This window comes from Thamnophis elegans, chromosome 4, assembly GCF_009769535.1.
Source record: "Thamnophis elegans isolate rThaEle1 chromosome 4, rThaEle1.pri, whole genome shotgun sequence".
Taxonomy (NCBI): Eukaryota; Metazoa; Chordata; class Lepidosauria; order Squamata; family Colubridae; genus Thamnophis; species Thamnophis elegans.
This window is the reverse complement of record NC_045544.1, coordinates 19,498,578-19,518,996: the sequence shown is the minus strand read 5'-3', so window position 1 is coordinate 19,518,996 and position 20,419 is coordinate 19,498,578. Positions and strand designations below refer to the sequence as shown.

The window sequence follows — 20,419 nt, the reverse complement described above, 5'->3', positions numbered from 1 at the left end:
CCTTTTCCCTGGGGGGACTCAGGGCGGCTCACAATTCAGGGGGGGGGGACGAACAAGTTACAAACATAAAGACAATACATCATTAAAAAAAACGCAACAGTCATACTATTTGAGTGGGGTTGAGGTCTCTAGCCCCAGGCCTGTCGGGACAGCCAGGTTTTAAGGGCTACGCGGAAGGTCTGGAGGGTGGTGAGGGTGCTATAATAGTGCTTTAAAAATTAAATCCCTTTTTTTTTTTTGCAACACAAAAGCTTTCTCATTATGAGAATATTAGACCTGTTGAGTGTGGTTTCCCCCCCCCTTTTTGTTCCTCATATGCACTTGGCTTGAAAGGCAGCCATTTTTTTAATATATGCGGTACATTTATTTCTAAAAGCTATCTTGCCATTATGAGTTATGGAAATCCTGTGGATGCAGTCCTTACCTGGCGCTTCATCTGCCTTTAAAACTTTTCAGACTTTAAGAAATATGAAGCTGCTATGCCCCAAGGAAAATCGCCAGCCTCTCCCAGTAAAATTCTTTTTAAAAGCACCCTCTGTGACTACCTGTACATTAGCACAGTAGGCCATTGCAATCTGATGTTTTATTAAGAAATGCCATGTTTTAAAACTAGCTTACTTTTTAAATTTTTGTTAACCTACTTTGCTATTTTATTAAATAACTCAAGGCAGTGAACATACTTACACTTCCTCCTCCTGTTTTCTTTTAGAATACCAACTAGGGCTAACGAGGCAAGCACATTCCAATATTGGGATGAATGTTACAGTAGCCTGGCTACCCTAGACAGTGGTGGGGTGGGGGCATCTATAGGACAGTGATGGCAAACCGTTTGTCCCTCAGGTGCGATAGCGTGTGCCGACCCCTAATTCAATGCCTACTGCAGCCCCACCCACCCCCACACACTTGTGTGCGTGACCCTCCATCCCCACACATGCACACGCATCGCCCAGCAGAGACTCAAAAATCCGCTGGCCAGCAGGAGGCGTGCACGGATGCGCAGTGGAACTGATCTGGGCGACAGCTCGCGTGCCCACAGAGATGGCTCCGCGTGCCACAAGTTCGCCATCATGGCTATAGGACCATATAGTTCCTACTCCTCACTATTAAGAACGTCAACTCTTGTATACACCCTGATCCTCAATGTCTGTGCCTTACAGCTTTGGGGTATTGTGTCCCTTCAAAAATACAGTCTAGGAATATTTATTATGCTATACCAAGCAGTGCTTTCTGCATATAACTGGATCTTCCAGGCTTTGGGAAATCAACACCAAGGTACAAATCAGGTTGGCTCCTGCAATGGTTCAGAAGAGAGGTTCATTGCAAGGTAACCTTGACAGTGAAAACAATTAATTAGTGGAACGGCTTGCCTCCAGAAGTTGTTGATGCCCCATCACTGGCGCTTTTAAGAGGAGACTTGACAACCACTTGTCTGAAATGGTATAGAGTAGAGGTCCCTCACCTCTGGGTCACTGCCCACCAGTGGGCTGTGAGCTGTTTGCAACTGCACGAGCAGTGGGCGAGCATGTGCACGTGTGCTCCATTTCTGTGATTGCGCATGAATGCCAGTTGCACAAAGGGAGTTGCGCGTGAGTGCTTGCCGGCTGCTTGCATGGTACCGCCCCTCTCTCCCCTGCCCCCCCGACCTGTGAAAGAGGCCTACATGGAGATGCGGGGTGAAACGTTTGTAGAAAACCTCGACACTAATCTCCCAAAAAGAATCTGATTGTGAGGTGTGTCCTGCGAAACTGTGCTACCTCTATTCCCAGAAAAAAAATGTCTCCATACTATTTCCACTGTAAAAATAAAGCATCCGCTATGAGGTTTACAATTGTACTTTTTCTTACGACAATACAGAAAAAAGTACAGAGGTGCAGAACAAATAAAAGGTTTACGATGAAGTTTCTTCTCTGTGGAGAGTAATGGCTAATGACAGTAACTTCTACTTACCGGTATTTTCTCCCAATAATCTCTGCAAACAGGGCTTCCACATGTGGTTTGTCTGCACTTATTCCCATGTTCTGTTGTCCTTTTTCTTCCAAATGCCCTATAAATAACTACAGGTAGTCCTTGACTTACGGTCCCAACTGAGCCCAAAATTTCCATTGCTAAGCAAGAGTGGGTTAAGTAGGTTTTGCACCATTTTTCCGACCTCCTTTGCCACAATTGTTAAGTGGATCACTGCATTTGTTAAGCTAGTAGCATGGTTGTTAAGTGAATCTGGCTTCCCCATTGACTTTGCTTGTCAAGAGGTCAGCAAAAGGTGATCACATGACCACGGGACACTGCAACCGTCATAAATACATGCCAGTTGCTAAGCATCCCAAATTTTGATCATGTGGACCACAGGGATGCTGCAATGAACAGTCAGGTCACTTTTCTCTGTGCTACTGTATCTTCGAACAGTCATTAAACAAATGGTTATAAGTTGAGGACTACCTGTATACAGCATCAGCAGATGGTATTCAAAATCTACCTTCCATGTTACGTTTTTCCCCCCTTTCGTATTCAGTTGTTGTCCAAAGGTTTTGTCTTAAGATTTTCCCTTCCCTCCCCAAAAGTTGGGTGAGGCACGTTTACAATATCACAATGACTTCCTCCAAATTCTGGGCAAAATAAGACCAATCATTTCATTTAGACTCAAGACAGCCTTAAAAAAAAAGAACAACTCTTAAGCTGTGTTCATGACAAAATTGGAAGTAGTTACACTTGCTGGCTTTAAGGTTGAAAATCACTTCTTGACATCTGATTTATCAGACTCTATAAGCCTTAGTTTGATTGGTTCCCTCTGTAACAACTCCATTTACAGAAATCATGCATTACACTTGCTGGCTTTAAGGTTAAAAATCCCTTCTTGACATCTGATTTATCAGACTCTATAAGCCTTAGTTTGATTGGTTCCCTCCGTAACAACTCCATTTATAGAAATCATGCCTTTTCATTTCTTAAAACCTCGTTTTAGAAAACCTGCTAAAAGCTTTAAAAATATTTACCTCTAACGATTCCAGTAGAAAAGTGAGTTGAGAAAAATCAGTAAATATAAACCTAAATGATATTTAATCAATAGGGTTTGTTCCCTTTCTCTAAAATGTATTTAATCAAATGTCTTTTTTTTAAAAACAAACAAACCGTAACAATGCACACACTAGCCATACTGCACAAGAATGTATGTATGTATTTATCAGTTAATTCAATGCAGGAGTAAATATATGTACAGTGCTCTATCCCCTTCCCTTTTACAATAGAAAATTCTTAAAAGAAATCACAGTATTTTTTTTCCTTCCTTGTGGTTTTTCAAAAAGTAGCGATCCTGGGGATATTAAAAAATAAATTACCATTTTCAGTTTTAAAGCTCCAGCAACAGCATTCTTCTATCTCACAACTTTGTTTTTCCTATTGCAATTATGATTTTGATTGTAAAAGGAGTGTAGCATTTGGCTAGATCTTCATGTCAGGTATCCATGGAGAAAAAGACTTTTAAATTTGAATTATCCTTTTATCCTTATCCTTGCAACCACAAGCATTTCCGGCAACAAAGCCTACATAAAATGTTACAACACAGGAGAAAATTCCATGACCATCTCCCTATTTATGTGTAAGGGTGCCTTCCATTCCTTCTTTTCCACACAAGGCATCTTCAATAGTAAAAGACCAAAGTTTATAAGGAAAAGTGAGATTCTACAGATTAGCGAAGAATCTTCCTTCAGTGTCTATTTTCACCCAATGAATAACCAGCTTCATTTTCGGTCCCATCAGAAGCTTTCCATGAATTGGAATTGAAGGATTTCATTCAAAAAGAAAATCCGGGGTGGGGACAGGCATACAAACTGTCTCTTTTTATTTTGTATTGCCTTTTCTATTCTTCATGAAGACAGACATCACACATTACTAAGATTTCCTTTTGACGTTTTTGTTTCTGCTGGCTGGATTTTCGTTGTATCTTGTCGAGGCAATCCATACAGATATATTGAAACACAGACAAGCAGAGCGCCCAGAGAGAAAGTTATAGCTGGAAGGGAAAAAGAAAATGCACCGTTGAAAGTGTGCTGATCACAGCCTCATCACTGGAAATAAAAAGTCTGGTTTGCAGCTTTAGATTATGAATTCTCCAAATGTTTTATTGGTTGTGTTTCACTGCTGGAAAATAGTTTTCGTATCTTGCTACAATCTACTTCCATTTTACAGCTTCTCTGGGAGAGGCATGATATTAGTAAATACAGGGGTACCTCAATACTCAACTGTTTCAAAGCTCATCAAATTTGATACTCAAAGCATTTTGACATAAAAATGTTGTCCTAGTACTCATCGTTGAGTACTTGACACACTGAAAAAGGAAGTGGGAGGCAGATACAGAGAGTGGACAGGAAGTAAACCATGCTGGGAAGATCTCTGAAAAAGGAAGCAGCAGATAGCCACAGAGGGCAGATGGGAAATCAACCATGCTGGGAAGGTTGCTGGCATAGGAAAAGGGACAGGAAGTCCTTCCTGGCTGAAACAAAGGGTCATGTGATAAAGTCACACGGTTTGTTTACACGGAAGTCCTTCCTGGCTGAAACAAAGGGTCATGTGATAAAGTCACACGGTTTGTTTACTACTCGTCCTTTTTAGTATTCATTGCACCTCTCAGAGCCAATAAAAGGCAAGTACCAAGGTACCTCTGTTAAGTGCCAACTTCATCTTAAATTTAAGTATGACTGAAACCTTAAGAAGATTGGAAAATTCTTCACATTCACCTTCACTTCATGACTGCAATATTAAGATTCAGCTTGCTTATACAGGTAGTCCTGGCTTAACAACTGCCTCATTCAGTGACTATTCAAAATTATGATGGTGTCGAAAAAATAATTTCATGGCCAATGCCCACATTTATGACATTGACAGCATCTATCAGTTATGTGATCACCACTGCAGTCAGTAAGTGTTGTCCTGTGCCTAACCTGTTGTTATTCTTTTTCTCCTCCCTTGTAGAGATTGGAGAGGAAGGGATTACAAGAGAGTAGGCAAACACACAATAGGGACTACACTGAGCTGTTTGCACAACATGCTCATGCCTGCGGGCACCAGTGCATTGTTTTCAATCTGTATTCCCCATTGTGTGCCTGCTAACTCTCTTGTAATCTCTTCCTTGCCAATGAATGTAAATCTAAACATGAATTCTCTTCTGTTTAATTATCCCAATACCAGGGTGAGCATTCCAAAGGGGGGAAAAGGAATGCATGGTCATCTAATTTCCTACTTAAGAGTCTGCTTCCCTTAGTAACAGAGTTGTTGGTCCCAATTGTGATTGCTAAACAAGGACTATCTGTATGAGAAACAACCCCCCCCCCCCAATATCTCAGGGGCTGCCACAAAGAAGAGGGAGTCAAACTATTCTCTAAAGCACTTGAAGGCAGAACAAGAAGCAATGGGTGGAAACTAATCAAGAGAGAAGCAACTTAGAACTGAGGAGAAATTTCCTGACAGTTAGAACAATTAATCAGTGGAACAGCTTGCCTCCAGAAATTGTGAATGCCCCAACACTGGAAGTCTTTAAGAAGATGTTGGATAGCCATTTGTCTGAAACAGTATAGGGTTTCCTGCCTAGGCAGGGGGTTGGACTAGAAGACCTCCAAGGTCCCTTCCAACTCTGCTATTGTATTGTAACTCTTGTCATTTCATAACAATCTTACAGAAAAATATTTTTCAGTGGAATCAATGAAATACGATAACAAATACATTATAAAGACAAAATGTTTGAACATGAAAGAGATCTATAGAAGGGATCACCTTGGAAAAAATAATTCAAGACCCAGATAATCTGACTAGTTTCTTTGTGAAGCTGCATAAATAAATGGTGCTAGCAGAAGAATAAAGCTGGAGATAAACAGCAATTTAAACCATGTAACTTTGGAAATGTCTCACTGATTGAAACCTACCCCATGTTAGTGTGGATCATAAATGATTTAATGAAAGCACAAAATAGTCCAAGGCTACTTACTGATTTGTAAACCGAAGAGCATGACTGATGCAACCGTCGAGAGGACGATGGCGGCTGCTGCAGAAAAACCTTTTAGAATGTTGTCTGTATATTTAACAACAACCGAAGTGTAGAGGCCCCCAACACTGGAAAGAACTAGGGCAAAAAAAGAGATGCGGTTAGGACAATACATTCTGACATGGTAAAAAGAACTATTACAGCATTTATTTGGATGAATGAGCAAGAGAGTTTCTTGTTGAGTACTAGTTGTGTCAACACAACTGGGTAATATAGTATGTACCACCATCTGAAGATGGTTCCACCACAAAACTGTGTTCGACTAAAGGGCGCTCGACGAAACCGGGTAGCTGACGTCATCACAGCGCGACAACAGCGCGGAGAAAAAAGCACGCTGTAAACGCTAAACCTAAAATTAACCCCTAAACCTAAACCTAACCCCCTAAACCTAATCCTAAACCTAACCCTAAACCTAACCCTTAACCTAACACTAAACCTAACGCTAAACCTAATCCTAACCCTTAACCTAACCCTAAACCTAACCCTAACCCTTAACCTAACCCAAAACCTAACCCTAACCCTTAACCTAACCCTAAACCTAACCCTAACCCTTACCTTAACTTGAATCGGCTTGCTTTCAAAGCGCTATTTAAAGCGCCCTTCTTTCTCCACGCTCGCTGTTGTCGCCCTGTTGATGACGTCAGTGACGTGGTTTAATCGGGCGCGCTTTAGTAGAGCGCGGTTTTGTCGGGCCACGTCTGAAGATTATATTTGCAGTTGATAGGTATTTACCTCATAACCACCCAACCTGATTTGGAATCTAAACAATGGATTGGCATGGGCGGGGGAGTAGGGGGCTTATTTTTTGTTTTATTGCTTAGCCTCCATACACCACAGACAATAGGATAGGATAACTGGCAGAAACAGAACTAAAATAGAGCTTATCAGTGGTGGGTTTCAAAAATTGTTCGAACCTACTCTGTGGGTGCGGCCTCCTTTGTGGGAGTGGCTTGCCGCCCATGTGACCGGATATGAAGATGCCGATGACACTTGTCAGTACCACCTTAAATTACCTCACACACAGCACTGGCATGCATAAGGATATGATGTCAACTTGTTTTTAAAAGGCATCTTTGATTTGCGTTAAAACAACTTCAACACACGCAATGTTCTGATTGCACCACAAACGCAGTAGTTGTCCTTACCCTTCACAGAGGCACTGAGTTTTATAAATATGAGCATGATAGTATAGAATAATCATATCCAAGGACCAGTGGTGGGTTTCAAAAAATTTTTGGAACCTCTTCTGTAGGTGTGGCCTGCTTTCCGGGTCCACTGGTGGAACCTCTTCTAACTGGTTCGGTAGATTTGACGAACCGGTTCTACCAAATAGATGCAAACTGGTAGGAACCCACTTCTGGAGCTTATGTCAGCTTTGCGAGATAGTCCAGAAAAGAAGCACATCCAGAAGTACTAGCTCTAACTTTATTGTAAGGTTATTTTAACAGCATCTTGCAAGTCTCAAAGTCACCACACTTTTGCCTTTATAGTCCAAGAACTTTGAGAGGGTCTTTCCTGAGACATATTTCTTATTTCTGATCCTGATTTCTTCTGCAGGCTAAGCTGCCACTTGTCTGATTGTTGCCTGGTCGGTGGCTCTGCCTTCTATCTGCCAAGATCATCCCCACATGAATAAACAAAAATATAAAAAAATACACCTTTTGATGAATACTAGGAGAGTTAATAAGAAACTGGACTTTGAGCTTTGCAAATGTATGATGCAGCTGCTTTTAATTTTATTTCCATCTTCCCCAAAACAGACTATTGAATTTTGGCATTCTGCCATGGTGTGATTTTGAAAGGCACGTACCTGTTCTCCAAAGGTTACCCCTCTTTACATATTTGCTTACAACAGGGGTGTCAAACTCAAGGCCCACAGGCTGGATTCAGCCTGGAAATATCAAGGGACCATCCTGCAGGGCCTGTGCTGGTCAAAAAGGACCCTCCTGAACACCAACACCACCCCCCTCTGTTTTTGGCCTCCCTGACCTCCTGCAGCACTCTGTGCCTAAACGCCTTTCCTGAAGGATTGATCCGGAGCTCTAATATCGGCTACAGAGGTATTTCCTAAAGGCCTTTCCTGAAGCCTCTCTAGCCGATACAGAGCTCCGGATCAATCTGGAGTTCTGTAATCGGCTACAAAGGCCTTTCCTAAAGGGCCTCTCTAGCTGATAACAGAGCTCTGGATCAATCCAGAGCTCTGTTATCGGCTACAGAGGCCTTTCCTAAAGGCCTTTCCTGAAGCTTCTCTAGCCGATAACGGAGCTCCGGATCAGGAGCTGTTATTGGCTACAGAGGGATTTCCTAAAGGCCTTTCCTGAAGACTCTCTAGCCAATACAGAGCTTCGGATCAATCTGGAGTTCTGTAATTGGCTACAGAGGCCTTTCCTAAAGGGCCTCTCTAGCTGATAACAGAGCTCTGGATCAATCCAGAGGCCTTTCCTAAAGGCCTTTCCTGAAGCTTTTCTAGCCGATAACGGAGCTCCGGATCAGGAGCTGTTATCGGCTACAGAGGCATTTCCTAAAGCGCCTTTCTAGTGGATAACAGAGCTCCGGATCAATCCAGAGCTCTGTTATCGGCTTTCCTGAACCCTCTCTAGCCGATAACAGAGCTCTGGATAGATCCAGCTCTGTTATTGACTAGAGAGGCCTTTCCTAAAGGCCTTTTCTGAAGGCCTCTCTAGCCTACAACAGAGATCCAGATCGATCCAGAGCTCTGTTATCGGCTAGAGAGGCTTTCAGGAAAGCCTTGCTGGCGGCAGAAGAAATGGGTCGAGGTGTGCGAAGCTTGGCTGCAGCTATCCGAAGCTGAAGAAGTTCCTGAAGGCCTCTGACAGCGAAAAGGAGGCCGGGGGCGACACAGGCAAGTGCGGTGAGTCAGTGGATGACTTTCCCCCTCCTCCGAAAATAAAAACTTGTACCTTTTTTGGTGACAAAGAAAATTTAAGACCGGGTCTTATTTTCGGGAAAACAAGGTAGGATTACTACAAACACATCACAAACTATTAACAGATTGTAACAATTACAAGTTAAAGCCAGTACTTACAGATGACAAACCAGACATATGGCGTATAGCCATAAAAAAATCCTTTCTCCAGTACTTGAGCTCCTTCGGCTGTGTAGACTCCAAGCAATGTCACTGCAATTCCAGAGAGATACATCTGGATGTTCCTCACCCATAAAGATGTATCAGAGCTTTTTAGCACTTTCTCAAAATACACTCCTGAAAGGAAAGTAGCAAAAGATCAGCAAGTTACCTTGGAAAAGAAGCACGTCAATCAATCAATTTTAAAGATGAATAGATTATTAGCCTTTTATGGCTAACTGCCAAAGCCAGGAGGTCCATAGATTTTTCTGAAAGCCTTAATTTTCTGACAGCCAGAATAAGGAGCCTAGCTGAATCATAACTTCCACCATGAACAGTATAGAAATGCATCAAATATTTGCATCGGTGACATTGATGTAGAAATATTTGATGCATTTCTACATCCCAAGTTAGCAAACTGCAAGATAAACTTGCTAGGCTTTGTATTTTTTTTTTCAAATTTTGCAAACAAAATGCACAGGCTGGGGAAGGGGGGGGGAGGATCAGTGCAGGTAGTCCTTGCTCAACCACCGTTCCAAGTTTACAACAAATTCCCAAAAGTTATGACCTGTCCTCAAAACTATGCCTGCTGCATCCCGTCCCACAATCATGTGATCACATTTCATGTGCTTGGCTCATATTTATGAACATCTGCAGCACCCTGTGGTCATATGACCAGAATGCAGCCACACGAGCGATACTGCGTGTACCTAGATACACCCATGTTACACCCATCCTCCGCGAGCTGCACTGGCTCCCTATTGGTCTCCGAACGCGTTTCAAGATGCTAGTCGTTACTTTTAAAACCCTACATGGTTTAGGACCTGGCTACCTGAGAGACCGCCTTCTGCCACATACCTCCCAACGACCAATAAGATCTCACAGGTTGGGCCTCCTCCAAGTGCCGTCGGCCGGACAATGCCGGCTGGTGGCCCGTTGGGGGAGGGCCTTCTCTGTAGCTGCGCCGGCCCTGTGGAACGATCTACCCGTAGAGATCCGGACCGTTACCACTCTCCCGGCCTTCCGAAAAGCCACCAAAATCTGGCTGTTCCAGCAGGCCTGGGGCTGTTGATTAATGTCCAGCCCCACTTAGATAGAATGGATGGTGTGTAATTTTAACTACTGTATTTTTAGTCTTAAATTTTTAAATGTTTTTATCTTGCTCTGTAAGCCGCCCAGAGTCCCACGGGATTGGGCAGCATACAAATTCTATTAAATTCTAAATTCTAAAATTTCCAACAAGTGAAGTCAATGGTGAAGCTGGCAGGAAGTCGTAAGTCCCTATCAACACAAGACTTTCCTTAAGGCAGCTTGCAGTAGGCAGGTCAGAGCTATGGAGCACAAGTGGGCGGGGTGAGGCAAGTGCAGCAGGGCAGATCGCTGTCATGTGACACATGTGCAGTCAGGCAGGAACTGAGCACTGCCATATGCTACAAATAGAAAGCACGTGGATGGTCACCACCATACAAATATATCAGTGTACAGTAGGCACTGTCATGCATGACTACAACCAAACATAGTGCAGGTGCCAGCAGGTGGGGTCTGGGCACTGCAACAAGGTGTGAGTGCGAGTGCAGTGGGGTGCATAGATGGCTCCTTAGGGGAGAGAGCAATGGGAGTGGGAGACCTTCTCTTCTGCCTTCTCCACTGACGTTGCATATTGAACCTGGCAAGAAGAAGTTACAAGTCCTGGTCATTTGAAGTCCTCACTTAATGACCCTAATGGCAATGGAAACCCCCCCAGGATTGTCATCGCTAAGCAATGTGATTATGTGACATTGCACATTAAAACCTGGTTGCTGAGCAGTGAAAATTCAAGTTCCAATGACTGTTAAGCAACAGCACTAGCATGAAATAGGAAGCAAGAGTGATCAGAGAAGCCAACGCCATGCTTAATGTTCTGTGCTTTATTATTACCTGCAAATCCTGAACATATAACAGCAATTGCTATCGCTCCGAATCCTAGCAGTGGATTCTGTTCCATCTAAAGATGTAATAGAGAAGAACATTAATTTATTTCTCCTCCATTGGCAACAACTACTTCTCAAAACTTAGGACTCCCAATTCATTAAGCCAGAACAGATTTGGGCAACCCTCTACTGTTTGCCTATGAGTTGAACTTCAGCATTTGATATGCTGCAAATATATAATCTCAAGAAAACCAAGTCAAGTGCCCAATCCTTCTGGACTAAAGGAGGGAATCACCTCAATCACTGCACACAGGTATACCTTATTTCTATTTTTGTACGGTTTGCTGTTCTTTAGGTCCTTTGGCTATTGTCATTTGCATTACCATTAGACAAATAAGTAACATTTCGTTTACCTATAATCTATCTTCCAAAGAACACAGCCAGTGTTTTTGAAGGATTAACTGAATTCTGTTAAAGAAGTAATAGAGGACAAATTTGTAAAACTAATTCTGGATGAAAATATTGGCTATTTTGGATAGAGAGTGGATGTGAAGATATTTTTTTTGTAGATCTTATTCAAATTTATTTATTTATTTATTTGACTTATATACCGCTTCATAGGGCTTTCAGCCCTCTCTAAGCAGTTTACAATTTTTTTTTTAGCAAATTGACTCAGCAACTTGCCCCCACAGTCCGGGTCCTCATTTCACCCACCTCGGAAGGATGGAAGGCTGAGTCGACCTTGAGCCGGTGAGATTTGAACTGCTGAACTGCAGATCACAGTCAGCTAAAATGGCCTGCAGTACTGCACCCTAACCACTGCGCCACCTCGGCTCATTATGTTCAACGAATCCAATTGCCAACTAAGTATGTACAAAATTGGGTTGTTGTTTTTTCCCCCCACCAGATCTCATTTTGCATTTATGTAACACGTAAAGTAGCTTATTATGATCCCAGACAGGAATTGGAAACCTTTGGGTGCATTGGGATCAAGTTATTTCATTAGACTCTTAAGCTAAATTCAGAAGCTTTTGCTATTAGTTCACACTTATCGCTTTCTTGCAAAAGAGAGTCAGAAAGAAGGAAACAGTGGAGGCAAAAAGAGGGAGGTCAGAAAAGAAAAATAATTGCTACAGAAAGTAATATAAGAACTTCCCGGAAGTTCTGAAATCACTCTTTCCTCGTTTCAGCCCCCATAAAAATTGTGGCAGGGGATAGCTGGCCTCTACTGAGAAAAGGTGGCGTGCTCTCGTCCTAGGACAGGGGTGTCAAACTCATGGCGCCACATTGTCATGTAACATATCGTGATGTTTTCCCCCTTTGCTAAACCAGGGGTGGGCGTGGCCAGCGGGTGATGCATCTGGCCTGCGGGGCCGCGAGTTTGACACCCCTGTCCTAGGAGCACCCCTCAAAGAAACTTACCCATGTTTAAATATTAAAGCAAAAACTATAACTTGACGCATGTGCACTTCCGTTAAACATTCAACCATGGAACACAGGTTTCCAGTTCATCATTCCCTAAAAACCCGCTGTTCTTTGTACAAGTCGTCATTTTTTTTCCAAATAACAAAAATGAAATTTAAGGGAGAAAGCTTACCTGAACTTTAGTAGCCTGAGCTGGCTTCCACTGCACCAGCGTGACTCCACCACACAGCATACAGACTGAGAACCACTGCAATCGACTAAGGCTGCGGTTCAGCATCAGGACAGTACATAAGGCAGTGCAGGGGATTTTCAGCTGGTATGTCACCTAAACCATTGGGTTTAAGACATGTCTTATTTCAGAGATGAATAATCCCATCTATAGGGCAGCGAAAAGTCTTCCAAAAATAAATTTTTAATGTAGAGACAAGGAAAAAGTGATTATTGTGTCATTCAAATGATACGCAGACTATTATTAATAGCATATGGTTAAATGTAATTGTTTTGATTACCAGTAAGGGACCAATTATATCAACGGTTACTGTCGCTTCTTTGCAGCATGCTGTGCAGCATTCTACTTATATGCCAAATATAGTTGTCACCAATCAAAATTGCACACCCAGGTCATCTTTGATTTTGCATATGGCACTGAATGCCAGGTAGTAAATCTAATCATTCGCTTCCCCATATTCCAACGTTTTGTATTTTCCCTGTTATTTTTCAGTAACGAAACTATTGAGACAACCCATTGAGTTACCAACTTCTCTCCCTACGACATCAAAAATTCGCACAATTATGGAGGACCTAAAGCACCTCACTTATGGAAGATTTCTATTATCTTTCGTTCTTGACTTTTCCTTCGGAAGCATATAGCTAAAAGGGTACACTATTTTTACTGAAAAATTGTTGAAGTATAGTACCACCCATCTGCTGTTCCTTGTCCTTGTGTGCCAGATATCCCTAGACCTGTGATGGCAAACCTATGGCAGGACGTGCCACAGGTGGCACACAGAGCCATATTTGTTGGCACACTAGCCGTCAACTCCGGTGCGCATATATGCACCGTCCAGCTGATTTTCAGCCTTCCAGAGGGCTGGGGGGAGGCCGTTTTTGCCCTCCCCAGGGTTCAGGAAAGCCTCCAGAGGCTGGGGAGGGCGAAAAACCAGCACAACGGGCAAATCAGAAGTTTGTTCCCGAACTTCCGGTTGGCTCGCTGGGGTCATTTTTCATCCTCACCAGGATTCAGGAAAGCCTCCGGAGCCTGGTGAGGGATCGTGCATGCATGTGTGTGTGGGGGGGGGGGTGTTTGTCATGCGTGCATGCGCAGGTGGATGGGGAGGATTGAATTGGTATGGGCACAAGGGCGTATGCAATAGCACATGCGCAATAGCAATTTTAGCACACCATAAGAAACAGGTTCGACATCACTGCTCTAGACACTGCAACCATTGACTGAAGAACACCCACATGTGTATCTAAGGAGATTCTCAGTCATCCAGGTCATGGTTGTCCCAAAGGTGCTTTTCCAAGGCAACTGAACTTTGTTGTTTCTTGAAGATGTTTCACTTCTCATCCAAGAAGCTTCTTCAGTTTCAGGACAGTGCGTTTCACTTCTTGGATGAGAAGCGAAACAAAGAGCCGAGGTGGCGCAGTGGTTAAATGCAGCACTACAGGCTACTGCTAGATCAGCAGTTCAGCGGTTCAAATCTCACCGGCTCAGGGTTGACTCAGCCTTCCATCCTTCCGAGGTGGGTAAAATGAGGACCCGGATTGTTGGGGGCAATATGCTGACTCTCTGTAAACCGCTTAGAGAGGGCTGAAAGCCCTATGAAGCGGTATATAAGTCTACTGCTATTGCTATTGCTATTGCTATCTTCAAGGAAAAACAAAAAAAAAAGTCCAGTTGCCTTTTGGAAAAGCACTTTTGGGACACCAACATATGTGTGAACATCTGCTTCTGGCTGACATGGCAAAGGATTCAACTTCTGAACATCAATCACAAGTTACCTGATAAACTGCGGCATCCAAATTGCTGAGAGCCAGGAAGGCCATATTATTCTGAACAGCATACACAACCGAAGGAACACTTAATTTCAATAATTCTTTAGGACTGCCTAAAACATTTTCTTTCAAAGACATTGACAATTTACCCAGGCTTCCAGTCTCCCTGAGGAAAATAAAAAAAGGAAAATATTTTAGGAGAAATAGGACTATTACTACTTCTTTTTTTTTCAAATAATTTTATTAAGAATTATAAATGGACAGAATAGAAGTGAATACAAGCTACAAAAAATACAAAAAACCGGGGGGGAGGGGAAACTGCACTCATAAGCCAGCTCTAAAACCAGCAGTTGGTCTATTCATGAAGAACAGCTGTGTGGGATCATGTGGATGATCTTATAATCTCTTAATAATATCTTGCTAGTCAGTGAAAGGCAGCAAGGCATCAGCTCATCATGGTGCTTAGAGGAAGCCAGGACTGCCACTTCTTATAGTAGGGCGGCATTATGTAGGTTCAAAGTGAGTCTTTTTCGGTCTTTGACCAGAAAGAGGCCATTGAAAAGTGTTCGGAGACTACAACTAGTCCAGAATGCAGCCGCGTGAGCGATACTGGGTGTTCCAAGATACACTCGCATTACACCTATCCTCCGCGAGCTGCACTGGCTTCCTATCGGTCTCCGAGCGCGATTCAAGGTGCTGGTCATTACCTTTAAAGCCCTACATGGCCTAGGACCCGGATATCTGCGAGACTGTCTTCTGCCGCACACCTCCCAACGGCCGATAAGATCGCACAGGGTGGGCCTTCTCCAGGTGCCGTCAGCCAGACAATGTCGGCTGGTGGCTCCCCGGGGGAGGGCCTTCTCTGTAGCTGCTCCGACCCTATGGAATGAACTACCCCCCAGAGATCCGGACCCTACCCACTCTCATGGCCTTCCGAAAGGCTATCAAAACCTGGCTATTCCAGCAGGCCTGGGGCTGTTGACCTCATGACCGAAGTCCAGCCCCGACTAGACTGGGCGCATGATGTGTTTTTTTTTTATCTGTTTTCCTCCGTTTTTAACTCTTCGCTTTTTAAAAATTTATTTCTGTAAGCTGCCCGGAGTCCTTCGGGATTGGGTGGCCTATAAATTCATTAAATCAAATCAAATCAAATTGGAGAGGTCTGTACTCAGAACTTTCCCCTTTGCCAAAGTTGTTTCCCAGCAGTTTCAGTGAAAACAGTTCCATCTGAGATGAGCTTGATAGAATCCCACTTTGCTAACATGCATTTATTTTAACCAGATGATTCCTGAGAAAGCACAAAAGGACAGGACACTTCTTAATCTATCCTGTCAGACGACTTGGATTGCCTTACAGTAATTCTGAATAGGTCTTCCCTGCCCTGAAGCATCTTTCCCATTATCATCCATTATGGTGGCAGCCATATTTGCTGTTGCTCCATCATGTACAGTTTGATTATCTGTGCAGGAAAGGGTTGGGGAAGAGCAGGAGAGCTACCCCCCACTCCCTTTTTCACACGTAAGAAAAAACATAATGCCCTAGAAGCAAGGTTTTATTTTTATTTATTTATTTCATTTGTTAGATTTTTATCCTGCTTTTCTTATTTTATAAGTAACTTAAGGCGGCAAACATGCAAGGTGTCTTGATATTTAGAAAAATATACTTCTTGAAACTCTGATTTCAGAATAACTCAAACTTTTCAGAGATAATTAAGACTTGGTGTCAGAATATCTTTCTCTTGATAACAATGCCAAATGCCCAATTTTAGGAGAAGTAGGGACACATGGCCAGTTGTGGGACCTATTCTTTCACCAGCCCCATCTGGATGCCATTTTTCTTTCCCATTCAGGATTCCTTTCATTGCCTAAGTCAATTGGAAAAAAAGTAATTTCAGGGAATAGACTGTGGAGAAGGAACCATGTTCTTATAGCTGATAAAACTGAGGAATGAATAAAATTCATTATAAATCTTTTACACCAGCATTCTCCAACTAATTGCCCTCCAAAATGCATATAGACTGTATCATCTCCATCCATCATGGCCATGACAAAAAGGAGGGTAATTTAAGTTGCTGACCTATGTATATCCCTAGAGAGTACAATGCTGACTCCTCAATTATGGCTTCTTAAGAAACTCAGCCCACACAGAAAAAGAAAAGCAGGAGTGTTTATTTGTACGACGTATCTAAGCATAATATATCAAAGCAAGGGAACAATTATTGTCTAAATATTGTCATGACCAGCAGTCTATGTATGCCACAAAGGCAGCATAGTACAATATGCAGCAAATTCAAGGCAGCAGCCCTGAAGTATCTCTAAATAAGGACAGAAAGTTATAAATTTCTGTTTTCAGGTTCTTTTGGTTACATGAACTCTATGTTTGCCTTGTTCAAAAGCTCTAAGAAAGTCATAATTGAGGACAAACAGCATGAATAAACTGCCAATCTTTAAATGCCCTCTTGTAAGAATACAGGATCTTTTTGGATGTTTGCCAAAAATCATGCCTGCACTAAATCACTTCTTCCCATGTTTCAGAATTCAATTCATACTAACATCCTGGTCTTTAGCCAGAACAATGAACAGGTATTTGAGTGATGACACCTATTTATTAAGCTGCTGGGAGAAAAAAAAATCTAGAACAAAAACTCAATCCGGAATGTTTCTATTTGCTTGGAAAATAATCTGTTAAAGGAAGCAAATCTAATATAGTACATATGAATCATAACAAGGAAGTATGGGAGGGTTTTTTTAAAAGAAAGAACTCAGAAAAGAGCAAGTAAATGTATTATCTGACTATCCTCACCAGTATTCATACTTACTTTGCTAAAATGCCCAAACTTAGGAATAATTTGATAACTTCTGTAATGCAAACGGCTGTAGAAGAAAAGTACAGAACTGCTCCGGTTGTTCTTGTGTATCGCAATGCTACTGTATACGTTGCAGCCACTAAGGTCATCACCGTCAAGCAGTACAATTTAAAAAGTAGGCTGACATTTTCTGAAAAAGCAAAAGGATCCTTCTTTGAAATATAAGAATTAAAACACCACCTTCAACAGTCACAAATAAGTTCACATGAATCATCCTGATGAGACAGAGAGAGAGAGAGATACAGAGATAGAGAGAAAGATACAGAGAGGGAGATTGGGAGACAGAGAGTAAATATGAATTAATTCTAGGTACCCCAACAACAATGACAGCTGGTCATCTACAGAGGAATATCAGAGGAATATCTGATAACCATTAGAGCAGAGTTTCTGAAACTTGGCAATCTTAAGATGTGCAAATTTAAATTTCCATAGTTGGCTGAGGAATTCTGGAAATTGGGCACTGCCAGAATTCAGAAACACTGCATTACAGAGTGGTACACAAATCTTCACAGGCATCATGTATAACAATCGGTCAGGTTGGTCAGGTCTGTTTCCCAGTGTGCACTGAAACAACTTTTCCCTATGTCAACCACTATTTTTTCATGATCATTATCAAGGCATCCCCCACCTAAACAGCCTATTTGGGAGGGATGCAATTTTGTACTTCACTATTACTTCTATGCCAAAAGAAGAAGGTGGGTAAAAGTGAGCTGTCCTGGAGCAAAAAGCCTCACATCTTCATGTCTTTGGGGAGGGGGTGAGTTTAAGTAATTGTTGACTCTGGCCAAGTTGAGAAAGAGTGACTAGTCCAAGGTTACCTAGCTACCTAGTGTGCAAATGGCTCTCCTCATGTCTCTAGTAATTAACATGAGGATATTCACTGCACAGCATCTCATGAAGAGATCTCTAATTCTACCCAATTTTTCAGATAGGATAATCTGGAATTTTATTTCTCTCTACAGATTTTGTTTCAATAATTATATAAGAAATTAATAATTAAAAATCCTGACAGTTCCAGGTAATGATTTAGAATTGGTACCATCTCTAATTATCAAGGAAGACTTTGCTTTACTACGTTCTTTTTTTGTATTCCCACAACACTCTGTGTGTGTGTGTGGGTGGGTATACACACACACACATACACACACATACATACACACCATTATTTTAATACAGCGTTGTATTCCCAAATTCAGTCACTTAAACAGTTATTCTTTCAAGGGAGTTCCACCTTGTGTAAATATTTCCCCAAGGTATTAAAGGTTACGCTTTGTAATCATATAATTTATGCTAATCTTTTAAAGATAAGATCTCATTTGCCTCAACATGTGGCACGTGAGGCTAAGTTCTGCAGCAGATGCAAGTATCAGCAACCAGGTGATGAACAGCACTATTAAACGTTTTTCTTCCTTTGAGTAGTAACAAGGAAACTTACTTTTCATAATATGGGGGGGAGGGTGTTGTTTATTCTGTTACCAGGACAGAATGCAAAAGTGTTACACATGGTGCCGACGTGGCAAGGTGATTAAATAAAATTGCAGAGAGACAATGGTAACCATATCATAATTTAGCTTTGACTTCAAAATAGCATTGCATATTTATAGCATACTTCATAAAGCCAATTGTTTTTTTTTAAATGACCATATTATTAACAAGCTTTTAGTGAACTAAAACTTTTCTGTATATATATTAAGCCTACATATGAACATACCAAAAACTGGATGAATCTGTAAAACGTGAACCACTTCCACAAGGAACTATTAGAAATACAGAGAACAGCTACATTTAAATTAGGGACCCTCGTGGCACAAATCTTTGAAAGCAAGAGATACTGTAGTTCTCTCAAAATGAACTGAGTTCAATGAACAATTTGTGTACTTTTTTCACATGTCCAGATCATTGTGAAAACTGTCTTCATTTTCTACAATTTCTAATATCAAATCCGATTTGCTAAGCAAAATATAATTTCATTCCATAGTTAGCTCATATGCTTCCAAACTATGTTCCTTTGCTATTCTATTATTTCAGCCTGATCAATTCATATGTAAAATAAATCACTTGTCACACACTTGACAACAGGACAACTGATTGAAAACAAGAATGGGAGAAGCATTAGATCCAGATCATTAGATCTGGACATTACTTGCACAAATTAAGCATTATTTCCACTATCCTCTCAACAGCTCTCAAGATTTATTTTAGCAATACAGACGGGAAGGCATGCATTTTTCCGTGCCTAAAGGCTCTTAAGGTACCAGATACTCCAACCAAAATCACTCCGACCATTTTCCCAACATGGGACCACATCTGTTGGACTTCCAAACCTATCATTCCCAGCCAGCATATTTTTTTTAAAAAAAAGTCCAATACATCTGAAAAGCTTTGGTTGGGAAAACCTGTTATAGTGCAACGGAACAGCTATCCACAGACAGCAGAATCGGTGGCAACAAATAGGTGTCTGCTTGCGCCTTATTTAAACTAGCCACCTTCTTCTTCTAATCAGACCGAGTTCCATTCCGGGAGGTGGGGGGGGGGCTTTAGAATTCCGCCTTTTCCTTATGGAATCTCCCACCCGCACGTGGGGATGCCCAACCATTAGCCCCAGTGAAACGGATCGCTCTCTTTCTGCACAAGTGGTAAAGCGGAGTCGATCGGAGCAGCTGGTTTTGCGATCCGAGCACCAGCGGGATCGGGCGTTAGGATCCGAGGCTCGCTTCGCTTACCTTTCGGAGGCGCCATAGTAGCCAAGAGAAGGAATCAATTGGCGAGCGAATAAGCCCGCCCAGCCGATCAGTCCAATTTACCATAGAGAGCTGTAGAAGCCAACTAGAGGGTCCGTTCCGGTACGCGTCGCTTCGAGGCTGCCGCCGGAAAGAGAAATAGAGCGAAGCTTTCCGTGGAGCTCCTCAAAGGGAGTCCATCGCCTATTCCAGGAAGTGGGTTTGTATTGGTGTTGGCAGAGCTGTTCCTTAAAGGGACAGGACGCCCGGAAAAGCTTATTTTTAATATTCAAGGCAGATTTCAGCTAGCCCAATTGAGCAACTTTAAGACATGGGGTGGACTTCAAATCATGCCGGCGGGTTGGGGAATGCTGGGAGTCGACA

The 20,419-nt window shown here is 42.2% G+C and overlaps 1 protein-coding gene across 1 annotated transcript; it reads right to left on the bottom strand.

The window, feature by feature from the left end:
- Positions 1–3,162: 3,162 nt before the first annotated feature.
- SLC35A1 (solute carrier family 35 member A1) lies at positions 3,163–20,153 on the bottom strand. The gene is made up of 8 exons (XM_032216893.1): positions 20,039–20,153; positions 17,268–17,445; positions 14,456–14,615; positions 12,624–12,776; positions 11,034–11,100; positions 9,078–9,254; positions 5,975–6,109; positions 3,163–4,006 (listed from the first exon to the last, which is right to left on the bottom strand). Exons 1-8 carry the CDS (start codon positions 20,052–20,054, stop codon positions 3,876–3,878), a joined length of 1,017 nt encoding a protein of 338 aa, XP_032072784.1. The 5' UTR covers positions 20,055–20,153; the 3' UTR covers positions 3,163–3,875.
- Between the last annotated feature and the right edge of the window lie 266 nt (positions 20,154–20,419).